Here is a 15,299-nt window from a genome sequence, read left to right on the forward strand (position 1 = left end):
AGAGCAGACCGTCCCCTTTCCGTTCAGCCTTTGCGAGTCTACACAGCCTTCGTAGACCACGTCCTTCGCAGGATTCAGCCTCTGAATTGGGACACAGCTATAGAGGTAAATATTTAGAGGCAAGAGATCTGAATCTGAACCAGTGTACCAATCTGAAACTAACTTTACCACAGTGCTTCACCACTCAGTGCTGCCTGGGGTTTGTTGGGTTTTTCTTTACCACAATCTGAACACTTGGTTAGGATTAGAAGGCCTGAGGGGAATTTCAGACAGAGGCTGTATGAGTGAAGATGTACTTCTTGGTGTTGCACTTCTGTTTATAGAATTAGTTTTATTTATTTTATGTCTTTTTAAAATTAATTTTATGTTTCCAAAGGTTATTTTGCAAAAGTTATGTAAGCATTTTTTTTCTAATTCTGTATAAAAATGTATTGTGATGTAAAAATGGCTGTGAGTATTGTATCTTATGTATTGCACATGTAATTTGCATATCGTTACACACCAGTCAGGCCTTTTCACCCAACATCAGTGCCTGACCTCACTAATGCTCCTTTAGCTGACCAGAAGTGAATCCACACAGCAACGTCCCACCGTCTATAAGAGTGGCAGCTGCTACTGTAACAGATGTACAAATATCCAAATACATCTGATTGAACTTTGTTTACCTGTTATTCAGTCATTTTTCCAGAAGCTGCTTTGAAACAAAGTTCTTACTGAAAACATTTGATTAGTTAAAAGATTAGTTTTTCACCTGTTTTTAGTCTTAATGTCTAAACAGTGTCCGGTCAGACTGCAGGTGGAGTATGAAGGTCTTTTTTGTGTGCACACTAATAATGTGGTCATATTGGTCAGATAAATCACAGTTATATTCTGCCAAAATCACTCAGCCCTAGTAGAATGTGCAGTGGCCACTTTTTAACTTAATATGATGAGACTTACACATCAACGAAACGTGCAGCGATTCAGCAATGCTGACTGGGTCTGATAAAATCAATAAAAATCAAACAAAAGAAGAGAAACTCGTAACAGAAATTTGTAATGTACGGTTCTCCAGTAATGTGGAGTAACGTACATTACATTTTTAATAATAATGAACACACATTGTTCAGTTAACTTACCATTACAGGTTCAGTCAACTTGGGATTTTAAAGCAGCCAGTTTCCTCACTTTCAGAAGTTAAAGTGATCACGGTATGAGGTTCATTCAGGACTACAGTACCGGAAGCCCAGGCAGGGCGACGCCCCTGATCACTCTCTCTCTCTCTCTCTCTCTCTCTCTCTCTCTCTCTCTCTCTCTCTCTCTCTCTGCTTTTCTGTGTGAGTATTTAACTATGTGAGGGGCTGTTTGGCTGCTTAACTGTCCAGTAAATGTCTGATTGTGTGTGAAATTATTAGTGTGATTATCAGTGAAACGTATTACAGTAAGGAAAATCAAAGCTGGATAAACTGCTGATGTTACTAATTTGATTAGATTTGATGGTAGAAATGTTCTATACAGGTGAAAAAGAACCAGTTTAGTGTCCCAGTTACCTGTTTAAGATTCATTGTATTATCCATCTGTTCCACTTGGTTATATGTGTCTGGATTTGCTGTGATTAGCATATACTGCATACACGTATCTGCTGAGATTAGAATATATTCATATTCAGTAATTAATATATTCATATACTCATTCAGAACTTGATGGCAGCAACGCAGCTTGAGAACGTTGTGACAGGGCCACGTCTACCGTTGTGTAGCCTCCCCTCTTCTTTTAACAGCAGTCTGTAAACGTCTGGGAAGTGAGGAGAGCCATTGCTGGAGTTCTGGGAGAGGAATGTTGTCCCATTCTTGTCTGATGTAGGACTCTAGCTGCTCAGTCCTGGGTCTTTGGGTCTTCTTTATGGAGTTAGTTTTGTGCCGAAATGTTTGAGAGAAGATCCTGATGTTTGAGAGAGGAATGTCACGGTTTGAGAGGACAGCTATCCTGGGTCTTTAGGTCTTCTTTGCTGGAATTTTCGTTTCATGATGCACTGAATGTTTTCTATTGGTGAAGGTCTGGACTGCAGGCCGGCCAGTTCAGCACCCGGACTCTTTTTCTGCAAAGCCATGCTGTTGTGATGGATGCAGTATGTGGTTTATTGTCTTGCTGAAATATGCAAGGCCTTCCCTGAAAGAGACGAAAAGAAGAGAAAAAAGAATTAGAAATTTTGATTCATCTGACCTCAGAACAGTTTTCAATTTTGCCTCAGTCCATTTTAAATGAGCTTTGGCCCAGAGAAGACGGCGGCGTTTCCGGATCATGTTGACATGTGGCTTCTTCTTTGCATGACACAGCTTTAACTTGCATTTGTGGATTACACAAAAACAGGGATTTTTACAGATTGTCTAAATCTGTTGATGATATTATGTACTGTATATGATGGGATTCCAAAGTCTTCGCAATTTTACATTGAGGAACATTTTTCTGAAATTGTTCCACAATTTTTAGACGCAGTTTTTCTCAGATTGGTGAACTTCTGCCCATCTTTGCTTCTGAGAGACTCTGCCTCTCTAAAATGCCCTTTTATATTCAGTCATGTGAGTTAGTGGCAAATTGCTCCTTCAGCTGATTTTTATTAGTACCACTTACAGCCTTTTGTTGTCTCTGTGCCAACTTTTTTGAGATGCGTTGCTGCCATCAAGTCCTAAATGAGTTAATGTTTTTCCTGATATGGTAAAATGTCTCACTTTCAATTTCAGATTTTAGAGCTTCATTACTCACCGCTTCATATAACTTTATACAGTCATTTAAACTAATCAGATTTTAGAGCTTCATTACTCACCGCTTCATATAACTTTATACAGCCATTTAAACTAATCAGATTTTAGAGCTTCATTACTCACCGCTTCATATAACTTTATACAGTCATTTCAAACTAATCAGATTTTAGAGCTTCATTACTCACCGCTTCATATAACTTTATACAGTCATTTAAAACTAATCAGATTTTAGAGCTTCATTACTCACCGCTTCATATAACTTTATACAGTCATTTCAGACTAATCAGATTTTAGAGCTTCATTACTCACCGCTTCATATAACTTTATACAGTCATTTCAGACTAATCAGATTTTAGAGCTTCATTACTCACCACTTCATTTGACTTTATACAGTCATTTCAACTAATCAGATTTTAAAGTTTAATTACTAACCGCTTCGTTTAACTTTTTACAGTCATTGATTTAAGACTAATTAGACTGTAGAGCTTCATCACTCACTGCTTCATTTAACTTTATACAGTCAGTCATTTCAGACTAATCTAATTTTAGAGCTTCATCACTCACCGCTTCATTTCACCTTCATTGAAGGACCAGCTGATACAGACACTGAAAAAAAGAAAAAGAAAAAGAAAAAGGATATAAAGGAAACAGTATATTAAAAAACAGGACAACAGCACCATCTGCTGGAGTAAACAGAACAAACTGTTTGTACTCAGCAGATCACATTTCAGGAGCTTCACTGTCTATTTGAGTTCTGAAATGTTAAAAATCTACTTTACAAACTAAACATTAAGATAAAGTCTTTAACAAGATGATAAAGGAGTGTCAGTTCAGTTCTTACCAGTAGTGCATGTAGAGATCAGGATCAGGATACAGAGAGCAGAACTGCAGGACTGCATGACTGACCTACAGACAGACACATACACCATCAGTACTGACCAGGAGAGGAGAGAGAGAAGAGAGGAAGAGAGAACAGAACTGACCTACAGACACACACACACCATCAGTACTGACCAGGAGAGGAGAGAGAGAAGAGAGAACAGAACTGACCTACAGACACACCATCAGTACTGACCAGGAGAGGAGAGATATAGTGCTGTGCAAAACTCAGTGACCACCCTTTATTTCAGTTCTAGTCAAAACAGCCATAAAGTATGTTACTGATTTTCCAGGAGGAGATTAGATTAAAGAGTCCACTTAAATAATAAAAGAGAAAGTGAAAGGAAAATAAGTGACCAAATTGGAGTTCAACAAATCTACAGAGAAAATGTGCTTCCTAACAACCACCTGGAAGAGCTGCTAGACCCCCAAACTGCCCCCATCAGATAAACAGCCCTTAAGGCTTTCATCTTTGAGAGAGAGGAGAAAATCAAGCTGCTTCAGATCTGAAAACATCCACAGGTGTTTCTGTCCATCCTTCCACTGTGAGAAGACGACTCAGCGCTGTGGGTCTGAAAGGATGTATAGCTGTTCAAGAAGAGCCTCACTGAGAAAAGGAGACGGACACATCAAACAAAGAAGCTGAACAATGGACTGACCACCCCAGAGTCCAGACCTCAACATTACTAAATGTTAGGGGTGCGGAAAAAAATCGTTTCTTAGATGCATCGCGATGCAGATGCGAACAATTCTGAAACGATTGACAAATGTCAAAAATCAATTTTCTAAATATTTAATTTATAACGTAACGTTGACGGAACGCAAAAGACAGAACTTGGAAGTGCGGACGTGCAGCGCCCGGACAGTCTGTGGCAGCACATAACAAAAACACAACTGGATGAGCGAGAAATCACAACACAAATGATAAGAAGAGACTTTTTGTCTTTTCAACAAAAATCAAACCACCTTGAGAGCCGCAACATTCAATGTCCAGTATGTCTCAGTGTGTGTTAATGTCCTAGTTTAGGCTAAACAATATAAACGAAAACACTGACTTACTTTGCTCTGCTTTAACCTTCAGCTATAGCCGCTTTCCTCCCATCTCCAGCAGAAAACCTTTCCTCAGAAGTTGATCAGTTAAATGTCTCTCAACGTTCGGCTGTTTTATGAGGCTGAAGTCGCTTCTTATTCTCCAGCTTCTTGTTCAAATTTTCCCGTTCCACCTTAAATTCTGACTGAGACGCCGAATGTAAATACGGCACCATTTAAGGTGAAACAAGAAGCGACTTCATCTTCGCAACTTTTGTGTTTGACAGTCTCTCGTTGCAGATTTAACTTGCCAGGAATCAACTGCTTATAAATGCGAATAATGCATCGCTGCTGTGTGACCTGCAGTCTGCATGCCGGTTCTCAGTCATTGAGAAACAGGGCTTTCGCGCTATGTTGCACACGACCCGTCTCGAAGATACTTTACTGACACAGCGACCCCCCCCTCCCCTGTCTCTGCAATGAGACCAAAACCGAAGTTATAAAATCACTGAATTAAATGGGTAGGACGGCTGTAACGCTGCCTGGACACCCAATGCCACTGGATCTTATTTCACTATAACTGCGCATTTTATTGCAGATGAGTGGCAGCAGCGTCTGATGTGCTCCGAACAACAGCAGTGAGTGAGGTTGCATCTTTTTAACAAAACAAATTGAAGTGATGTGGCAAGTGAACTAGAAGGCTTTTTTTTTTCTTTGCCACATCACTTCCATTTGTTTTATTAAAAAAGATATTGGAAGTAAATTCACTATGGATCATTACAAATACTTTGCTGTAAAAGTACCAAGTCCTCAGACAGCAGGAAAATAGAAATCCTGTATAGAAGAAAAGACGCATCGAGAATCGTCTTATAATCGCATCGCAGCCACTGAATCGTAATCAAATCGAATCGTGAGGTGCCTAAAGATTCTCATCCTTACTGAATGTGTTTGATTACTTCAGAAAATGATCAACCAGCTTCTAAGACTGAACTTTGGAGGTGTGTCTGCAGATTCTTTGAGGAACTGAAAGTGAGTCTCTTGAACAGAATGGAAGCTGGAATGAAGGGAAAGAGAGACTCACTGAACACAGCACTGAATTTTAATCCATCAGCTCAGAGCTCAGCTGGACAGCAGAGAGTCCACAAACTGCAGCAGCTCTCTGAGTTCATAGAGACTAATGAGTATCAGTGAGTGTGCTGGAGATTTACTCCACTATATTCACTGATACAGTAAATCTGTACAGTGGAAATGCTGAAATATTACAGATGTTACTCAGACTGGTGGGTTTGCTCCTCCTGACAGCTCAAGGCTTTTTCTGTAGACTTCCTGTCTGTACAGAGGAAGTGGCTGCAGAACCGACTGCGCTGCTTGTGGTTTTTAAGAGGAAGTGTGCTGTGATGCAGCCAATCAACAGCCTGCTAATCTCAGGATTTCTCTTTAATACAGAAGCTCATCACTCTGTTCCAGCACACATTTAATAAAACTGTTATATCAATCACAATAAATTACATTAATTCTGTCTGTCAATCAGCTGATGATGTTAAATAAACCACTCAGTCTTTCTGAAACAGCCATTTAACAAAAGAGCTTCAGATCAGCCATAAACTCCAAACAGAAACAGAAACAGAGAATCTCCAAACACACTTCAGCTCTCAGCTCTGAGTTGTACTCACCGCTCTCTCTCTCTCTCTCTCTCTCTCTCTCTCTCTCTCTCTCTCTCTCTCTCTGCTGGAGTTTCTGCAGGGAAATCAATCCTGTTTATTATAATATCAGAAATATGACAGAATCGTACAGCTGATGTGCTGATTACTTCCTCCTGCACTGATGCGCTTTCGTTTTGATCTTCAGTAAACTGGGACAGGGGGCGGGGCTTAAGAACAGGTGGTTTTATTCTGTGGGGTTTTGACTCAGTTTCTGATCTGATGCTGCTTTAGTCTCCGAGGAGGAGGAGCTCGCTCACCCAGCGTAACGGTTCCTGTGGGAGATAAACAGAAATCTGAGGATGTGAAATGGAGCTGCAGCTGATCAGTTTAGGCCTGTTTTAGTGGAGTAGAAATGAACTGTGGGTAAACTGTACATGTGTAAAATTCACTTTAGCATCATCATTTATATTCATACTGTTTACCTGCTCACTTTCTGTCATCTGACTGTTTACATGATGGAAATAACGTTGATGTCAAATTATGGTCATGCTGGTTGACCAGCATACCAGCATCCTAAACACAACATCTGCTGGTTTTGCAGGTGACCAGCCAGTTGTGTTGTGTTGAGTTTATCATATTTTAGATTTTTTCCACCTCCTAACTTCCCTGATTCTCTAAATGGGCTCTGATTGGCTCCTCATTACCTGCTGAACAGGTGTGAAGCATTATTACTCACCTACACATCACTCAGGCTTCTATGAGACGACAGCTGAAGCAGATACGACATACAAACACAGTTTATTATTGTGGATACAGTCATAAAGGGGTAATTACACTGTCATTAGCTTAGCTGTGGCTTACAGTTTAACCTGGGTTTAAACCTGAATGAGTCTCATGGGTTCTTAAACTCCACTGCTGTGTCCTCAAAAGCTGCAGTTTAAAGCTCACCTGCATCTTAAACTAAACCTGATTGCTTTTCATTTAAAAACCACACATCTGCCACTAGATGGTGCTGTTGATCAGGTTTAACTGAGGTCTGTCTGAAACCTGATAAAGACACGGCTTAACTGAGGCTTAAGGTGAGATTATTGTAATTGAAGCGCATTTTCAGCTCAGATATGACAATATTTCATAACCATAGGCCTACATACCTTCTGTCATAATGTTTTGTGGACATGAAACAGCACACACCTGACCATGGAACAGCTAAAGAGCCAACTGTCCAATTACTTTTGAGCCCCTACAAATGAGAGACGCTGAATAAAATGGTTGTAATTCCTACAACATTCACCTTGATTTGGATGTAAATATCCTCAACATAAAGCTGAAAGTCTGCACTTTGAACTCATGTTCATTATTTAATTTCAGCTCCAGCTGTGCTGGACAGCCAACATAATGACTTTGTCAGCGTCCAAATATTTATGGGTCTAACTGATATGGTGACATTTCATTATATATTGACTGATAAACTATATAGCAAAATATGTTCTTACTATGCAGTATTTTGTTCTAGTCGGGCTCATGATGTAATTTGACAGCACATCTGGATGAGCAGTGGATCAGAGAGACTCCTGCATGTTTGGAAAGAGCAGTCAGGTTTAGTTTAACACACAGCTGAGTATTAAACCCCTGAAGTTACCGGTTTAACCAAACCTGTGTTAAACTGAGACTAAACTGCTGCTAAGCTAATGGCAGAGCAATCAGAGCAACAGCCCCACCATGTCTCTAATGTCGATCTGTCACAGGTTTGGCACAGCGCCATCTGCTGGGTGAGCTGGACAGAGTGGAAAAGGAAGGTCAGTGTATTTCAGTTTGGACCCTGAGTTACATCAAAACAGCAGATGTTATTATGGAACATCTCAGATCTTCATCCAGACTTTTTAATTCATTTTTGTAATCAATGTCTGATTCTGTTAAAGTCAGAATGACACAATAACATTTTACACAGATTAATAAAGACCCCAGTCACAAGATCAGAACACAAGGAAGTTTCATTTATTTTAATAATATAAATTTACAGTTAGAATTACTGATATGAGCACAGCTGATGACACTGGAGTTGGTGCTTTATCAACATTAGAAGTATAAACACATTAAACACTATCAGTAGAAACTGAAAGCAAAAATTACAGCACTTTGGTCTTCAACAAACTCAGTAAAGCAGCTGCATCTTCCAAAAATATACAAATATACAAAATAAGAGTTCAAAATGTTCACAGTTACATTTTAACTATTTTTTATTTATTAAAACCAGCTACAGTAAAAATGCTGTGCTATGATATCTTGGACCACTCTGAGAGAATCAAACTGTGGCACCAAAGAAAAGAACAAAACAAAAACCACTGCTCTGAAACAAAAGGTACTCAGATACAGAAACAAAAATGAAACAAAAGCTAACTACACTTCTCTGGCCAGTAATCAAAATTACAAGGGGTGGTGCCCACGCTCTGACCAACTAGACAGAGCAGACCTCTACATGGTGCGAAAGTATAGGCACCCCACTTAAATGGCTTGAAATGCCAGGTGAAACACTAATCCAGCAGATCTTGTAAGTGGAGCTGGTGAGATTTACTGTACAAGTCCCCTGTAAGCAGAGTTAGTGAGTGTGCTGATAATTCTCCCAACTCAAGAGTAATACCTGCTCACATGTAACACCAGTGCTGGCTTGTTGTCCTGATTAGAAGGAACAGAAGATATACAGAAGCCACTCTGAACCCTCCTCCAGACTGAAGAACAGAAGATTCAGTCTTCACTCTGATCCTCTACAGCCTTGCCTCACACTAACCTGAGGGCTTTTCCTTCAGAGGAACTTGTTCAGTGGTAGTAGACTGACTCTTATCCTCAGCTGTAGTGCAGTGTCCATGTGAGCGCTGTGTTCTTCTCTTCAGCCACATCCAGCCTCTAACTATCTGTGGTGGGACAAAGAAACCCAGCAATGCTCCAAGAAAGACCCCCACACCGAGCCCAATGCCAAACTCTGTTTTCTCCCAAATCTTCCACACCCAGCTCTCCTTCTCACCTAAAGAGAGAACCGAACAGACAACTTCAGAAATGTTTTGAGGGACTATTTAAGATGTGTGAAAACGGCCTAGTATTCCTAACTTATATGTTAAACGGTGAAATCAGTTAAAGTCTTACCTCTGACTGTGGTTCTATATGTAGACACGACCTCCTCGTTCTCAGTGTCCACTACAGCGTAAACACCACCATCAGAGTCCTTCAGGTCCTTCAGCTGCAGACTGGACTGGAACAGCACTCTCTCCTCATATGGAGGGTCACATTGGACTTTACGGCCCTTGACTTCACACAGCTTCACAGGGTTTGGATCAGAGTCTCCAGTCCTGTTGAAGGTGACCTTCACTGGCTCTGAGACGGGAAGATCCAGAGTCAGATTATCCCCACGGTTCATCTGCAGGAAGTTCTCAGGAGCTGCAAAGATAAAAGCACAAGAAACCACATCATCACTCACTGCCTCTTACGTTTTACAGTCTGATTAAAAGATAAAATGACCAGGTTCACTGACTGGACACTTACGCTCGAGCCGTAGACTCACATCACAGACGTCTTTACCGTCACACTGACAGGTGTACCAGGTTCTCTTAGTGAAATCAGCGTCAGTGATGGTGAGAGAGAGATTCCCCTTCAGGTACTGATCATGGATCATCTGATATCCCTCCTTCACTGATCTACATGAAGTCTGATCACACTCAGACAGAACATCAGTGGGTTTACGGGATGCAGTCCATCTGACCAAACCAGAACATCTCTCAGAGCAGGACAGAGTAGCAGAGTCATGAAGCTTCACCTTCACTGAAGAACGAGCTGAAGAAGGAGGAACTGCAGAAGGAGGGAGAGAGAGGTCTGTTAATAACAGTGCAGTAAACCTGTGTCAGATCTCAGTCCAGTCCAGGTCTTTCATCCAGCTGGAGCAGAACGTTATGGAGGTTTCTGAATTTGTGAATGTTAGAACTCCTTAAGCTCAGAGTATCTGAATTGGAGATGCACCAGGTTCCACAAAGCAGCACTGCACCATCTCTAATCTGAATATTGAGGTGGGTAACGTTCCCACTCCTCACTCTGGAGATCAGGGTTCAGCTCCTCACTTTAAAATGCACTTCATTACTACCTGAGTGCATGTTTTAGGTTGAATTTCATTCACATTCAGGGTCCCTTTTCTCCACAAATGTCTGTGCACATGCTGGTCTTTTTGTAGATCAGACTAAATTATATCTCATAATCTACATACAGTTAATACTCTACTGGCTACGTTCATCAGCAGTGTGTCAGTAAGATATCAATATCATAAATGGTATTAATCTATACAGCACATTACCAAAAACTGGTAGAATAACTGATAAAACAGTGAACTGTATAAAAGCATAAATAAACCAAACAAAACCGTGATGGTAAAGAATGACACTACCTTAAACAAAGCATGTCTGACAGTATAATTAGCCTGCAGCTCTATTAACAATGTGCGAAATGTAAAAACACACCCAAGATGCAAGAGAAGCTCAGCAGCCCAAACAGGAACGCTCTCTGGATCCTGGAGCTCTGCATGTCTGTGGATTCACTGAGGAGGTAAAAGAAACACTGCACATCAGTAAGAGGGTCCTGCTGAGACCCCCTTCACACCAGCTGTTAACATCAGCCCCTGGTTTTTGAGCATTAGGTTCAAAGATATGCCGGCTCCGGTGGCGCGGTGGGCAGATGCAGCCGCCACTCCGGGAAGAGCAAATCGGTGCTTTTTTCTTTTTTTTGTTTACTATCTGTCGTGTAACCCGACCAAAACTATATATCATGACTGCTTCAACCAGCACCAGCGTCTACCATCCCCAGAGGAGCTAGTCTCTAGTCACTGGTGGATTTTGCGATTGTCAGAGCCAGACCTTTTTATTTGCCAAGAGAACTAACTATGCTGTACATAGTATTGGTGTATATAGCTCCCAGTGCTAATGCTAACGCCGCACTGAACGCTCATCAGATGTGCCAAACCAGACCAGAAGCAAGTGAGAACCTGGCCGCCAGGAGCTGTCCCTGCTCTTCAGGACTCTTTTGAGCACACTGACTGGGGGATGTTCAGAGAGGCAGCAACCTCCGGTGACTCCATCAATCTGGAGGAGTACACAGAATCAGTGACTGACTACATCAGCAAGTGCATTGATGAGGTTACTGTCTCCAAACTCGTCACAAGGGTGCTGAGAACCCGTGACAGGCTTTCAAGTCAAGGGACAAAGCAAGCCTCAGGATAGCAAGAGCCAAGCTTTCCTGGGCCATCAAAGAGGCTAAGACACACGGCGCATGTGGCAGAGCATCCAGGCCATCACCAACTACAAGCCACCTCCACCTGCTTGTGACAGTGATGCCTCCCTTCCAGACGCGCTGAACAACTTCTATGCTAGGTTTGAAACACAGAACGGCACGACGGCGAGGAAAACCACTCCTCCTCCAAGTGAACAGGTACTGTGTCTGTCCACAGCTGATGTGCGGAGAACTCTACACAGAGTCAATCCACAGAAAGCACCAGGATCCGACAGCATACCGCCCCTCAGGGCTGTGTGTTCAGTCTGCTGCTGTTTACCCTGCTGACTCATGACTGTACAGCAAAGTACAGCTCAAATCACATCATCAAGTTTGCTGATGACACGACTGTGGTGGGTCTGATCAGCAAGAATGATGAGTCAGCGTACAGAGAGGAGGTGCAGCGGCTGACAGACTGGTGTGGAACCAACAACCTGTCTCTGAATGTGGACAAAACTAAGGAGATGGTTGTCGACTTCCGGAGAGTGCGAGGTGACCACGCCCCACTGACCATCACTGGCTCTGCTGTGGAAATCGTCCAGAGCACCAAGTTCCTCAGTGTCCACATCACAGAGAACCTCACCTGGTCCCTCAACACCAACTCCATAGCCAAGAGAGCCCAGCAGCGCCTCTACTTCCTACAGAGACTGAAGAAGGCTCATCTCCCCCCTCCCATCCTCACCATGTTCTACAGGGGGACTGTGGAGAGCATCCTGAGCAGCTGCATCACCGCCTGGTTTGGACATTGCACCGCCTCTGACCACAAGACCCTACAGCGCATTGTGAGGACAGCTGAGAAGATCATCGGGGTCTCTCTCCCCTCCATCATGGACATCTACACCACACGCCGCATCCGCAAAGCCACCAGCATTGTGGACGACCCCACCCATCCCTCACACAGACCTTTTTTCACTGCTGCCGTCTGGCAGAAGGTACCGGAGCATTCGTGCCATCACTGCCAGACTCTGCTACAGCTTTGTCCCTCAAGCAATCAGATATTTAAACTCACAAGGACTAAACTACCCCCCCCCTCCCCCACACACACACTCATACACCCCTCTTTTGATGCACTACTTGCACTATCTGGAACATTACTGCTAATGCTGTGTTTACACTGTTTTACTACCTCAGTAACTGCTGTGCTCACGTATGTTATCTGACTGCGTAACTCACAGATCACAGCATGTTAAATATCTCTGCACCTTATTCCACAACCTCATGCTCAGAAATGAGTGCTGTGTCGGAGATGCACTTTCCTCTCTGTTTACTGTGCCTAATGTCTGTTTAATGTATCGTATTTATTGTACTGTTTCTAGCCTAATTCTTTGTTTGTACACTGTCTGCACGTTCGCAGTTTGTACTTTGTGTTCCTTGTTGCACCGTGTTGTTCCTGGAGGAACGTAATTTCACTCCACTGTGTACTTGTACATAGATGGAATGACAATAAAAGCCTCTTGACCTTGACCTTGACCTAAATGTAAAAAGGAAGAAAAAATAAACTCTGTGTGATTTAATACGTTCAGAAAGCTGAAAGATATTTACACTTTTAACTAATCTCATACTTAATAGCTGTAAAGTAAGTGTTAATTAACTTGTGTACTTTTTATGGACAGATCACTTTTTAACACCTTCATAACAAACAGTTCACCTCCAGCTGTTTTTTTCAACGTGATTTCCACAGCTGGGACTTTTCCGGGATTTATTTGTGCTGAGTCACGCGGCTCAAGGCAGTGAATCAAAACAACACAGTTTATGTAATCTGATCTAGTCTAATCTGAAAGGTGAAAGATATTCCATTAAAGAGCAGTCAGACAGTCAGAGGTGAGCTTTTTATCTGCTCTGCAATATCGGCAGGGTTTCCACAGCGGCTTTCCTGGCTAACTTTCACCCTCAGGAAGTTAATGTAATTAGCCTGTAATTACAGTGTGACTATTTCTTGTATACTCACGGTTTGTCGTGCTGGAGCTGGAGATAATCAAAGATAAAAAAGTTAAAAAAGTGACGAGAGACGACGAGAGGTAATAAAGAGTTAGTGTCACGATAGCGCGAGAGAAGGCAGGTCAGAAAATCTTCTAGAAATCTGGGCGGTTCCTGTTTCATACTTCAGTATTTCACTGCACTCATTACTGTCTAAGTCAGGTGTTTTCTTCCAAGTTGCGCAATCTCGCTCACTCTTACACACACACACACACACACACACACACACACACACACACACATACACACACACACACACACACAAACACACACACACACACACACACACACACACATACACACACGATTGCAAGCATCAGAAAGATGGTGTATAAAAAAGCAGCATATGTTATTCCAACATGTGTATATAAATTTCATTGTTAACCACGAATACCTCCATGAGCCTGGCTTTGGAACTTTATGCTGGTAACAACCCAGCCAGCATTTTCATGTGGGCCCCATACGGGATAGCAACTGGCTAGCAATAGGGCCCCCCTTGGGCGACCCAGTTGGGGCCTTCACAGATTTGACCACTGGCTCTGTATAGGCTCCATGTGTGTAAACCCATGCAGTTCACTAATCGGGCCAAGATAAGCACTGAGTGGGGACAGATAGTGCAATTAACTTTGGGTCCTAAATCTTGATGGTCCTTAACTGTTTACATTTCATTTTGATGAATCTGAAGTGGACAGAGTTTTGGATTTGATGAAGATCACTGAAGAAGAGCTATTTAAAGGCTTATGTAGTATATGTAATTGTATAAGTGTATATGTAAATATTTTACAGTTTAGGTTTATCTTTAAGGCACATAAGACCATTTATAGTGCAGTCTGGCCAAATTATGGCCAAAATACTGAACACCGCTTCTTTTCTTTTCTATTTAAATGTGCAAAACAACAACAACAAGAATATCTCTGATTGCTGTATATGTGAAGAGGCTAATCAGAGAGTCAACTCAGCACAAAGACCCCAAACAGCAAGAACACCAGAAAAGCACTTACGTTTAACAGTGACCGACACTGTCCGTATGAGAGCCGCTCCATCGTTGACCTCTCGCACCGTGTAGACTCCAGAGTCAGCAGACACCACGTCTCTCAGCACCATGGAGTTACCAAACACTGACACTCTGTCTTCATACCCCGCGTTACAGAGCACGGAGCGTCCATCCACAGTGCACATCTGGACAGGGGTTACAGATCCTCCATCAGTCCGGGAGAACATTAGAGTCACTGGATGGAACGTGAACAGGTCCAAGGTGAGGGGATCTCCAGCTGGTACTTCAACAGAAGAGTTGTGAGCTGCAGGAGAGACAAGCAGAGATCTTTGTAATTCCAGTCGTACCAGCACCAAACTACCATAACACTACTGTATCATACACTGTCATACAAGAGTTTAATGCTCTGAAACACTCACGCTTGGGCTGGAGGTTCTGGAAGCAGATCACTTCTCCGCTACATTTGGTGAGATAAAATCCTCTGGTGGTGTAATTAACCTGAGGAATGGTGAGGCTACTATTGTCCAGGTGTCTCTCACAGCTGAACTCCGACTCTTCTTTAACTCCACATTCGGCCACTTTCACTCCACTCCTCTCCCAGGTTTCCACCCCTGAACAGGGCTCTGAACAGTACAGAGTGGCCGGGTCATTCAGATCCCTCCATGTGGTTTCGATGAAGTTAGCCAGTGTCTGCTGACCTGCTGAAGAAGAACAAGTGTTTACAGTTATAGGCAA

General features: G+C 42.4%; 1 protein-coding gene and 1 long non-coding RNA gene across 3 annotated transcripts; both read right to left on the bottom strand.

The window, feature by feature from the left end:
* Positions 1 to 2,105: 2,105 nt before the first annotated feature.
* Positions 2,106 to 6,460, bottom strand: LOC118826863. The gene is made up of 4 exons (XR_005008816.1): positions 6,323 to 6,460; positions 3,583 to 3,647; positions 3,306 to 3,347; positions 2,106 to 2,148 (listed from the first exon to the last, which is right to left on the bottom strand). It is a non-coding gene; the product is annotated as an uncharacterized LOC118826863 (long non-coding RNA).
* A 1,817-nt stretch (positions 6,461 to 8,277) lies between these two features.
* LOC118826858 lies at positions 8,278 to 14,780 on the bottom strand. 2 transcript variants are annotated; one of them, XM_036597886.1, is made up of 5 exons: positions 14,572 to 14,780; positions 10,789 to 10,865; positions 9,827 to 10,129; positions 9,431 to 9,721; positions 8,278 to 9,311 (listed from the first exon to the last, which is right to left on the bottom strand). In XM_036597886.1, exons 2-5 carry the CDS (start codon positions 10,850 to 10,852, stop codon positions 9,073 to 9,075), a joined length of 897 nt encoding a protein of 298 aa, XP_036453779.1. In that variant the 5' UTR covers positions 10,853 to 10,865; positions 14,572 to 14,780; the 3' UTR covers positions 8,278 to 9,072. The 2 variants fall into 2 exon arrangements, with proteins under 2 accessions (XP_036453779.1, XP_036453780.1); XM_036597887.1 differs by lacking the exons at positions 10,789 to 10,865; positions 14,572 to 14,780 and adding an exon at positions 13,542 to 13,759.
* Between the last annotated feature and the right edge of the window lie 519 nt (positions 14,781 to 15,299).

Source organism: Colossoma macropomum, unplaced genomic scaffold (assembly GCF_904425465.1).
Source record: "Colossoma macropomum unplaced genomic scaffold, Colossoma_macropomum, whole genome shotgun sequence".
NCBI classification, from domain to species: Eukaryota; Metazoa; Chordata; class Actinopteri; order Characiformes; family Serrasalmidae; genus Colossoma; species Colossoma macropomum.

Excerpts from the sequence above, each read along its gene's own strand:
- LOC118826858 (XM_036597886.1), bottom strand. The coding sequence starts at position 10,852 with ATGCAGAGCTCCAGGATCCAGAGAGCGTTCCTGTTTGGGCTGCTGAGC. Across the intron at positions 10,130-10,788 it reads GAGCTTCTCTTGCATCTTGG|TTCCTCCTTCTTCAGCTCGT; the intron begins GTGTGTTTTTAC and ends CTCCTTCTGCAG. Across the intron at positions 9,312-9,430 it reads ATATAGAACCACAGTCAGAG|GTGAGAAGGAGAGCTGGGTG; the intron begins GTAAGACTTTAA and ends TTCTCTCTTTAG.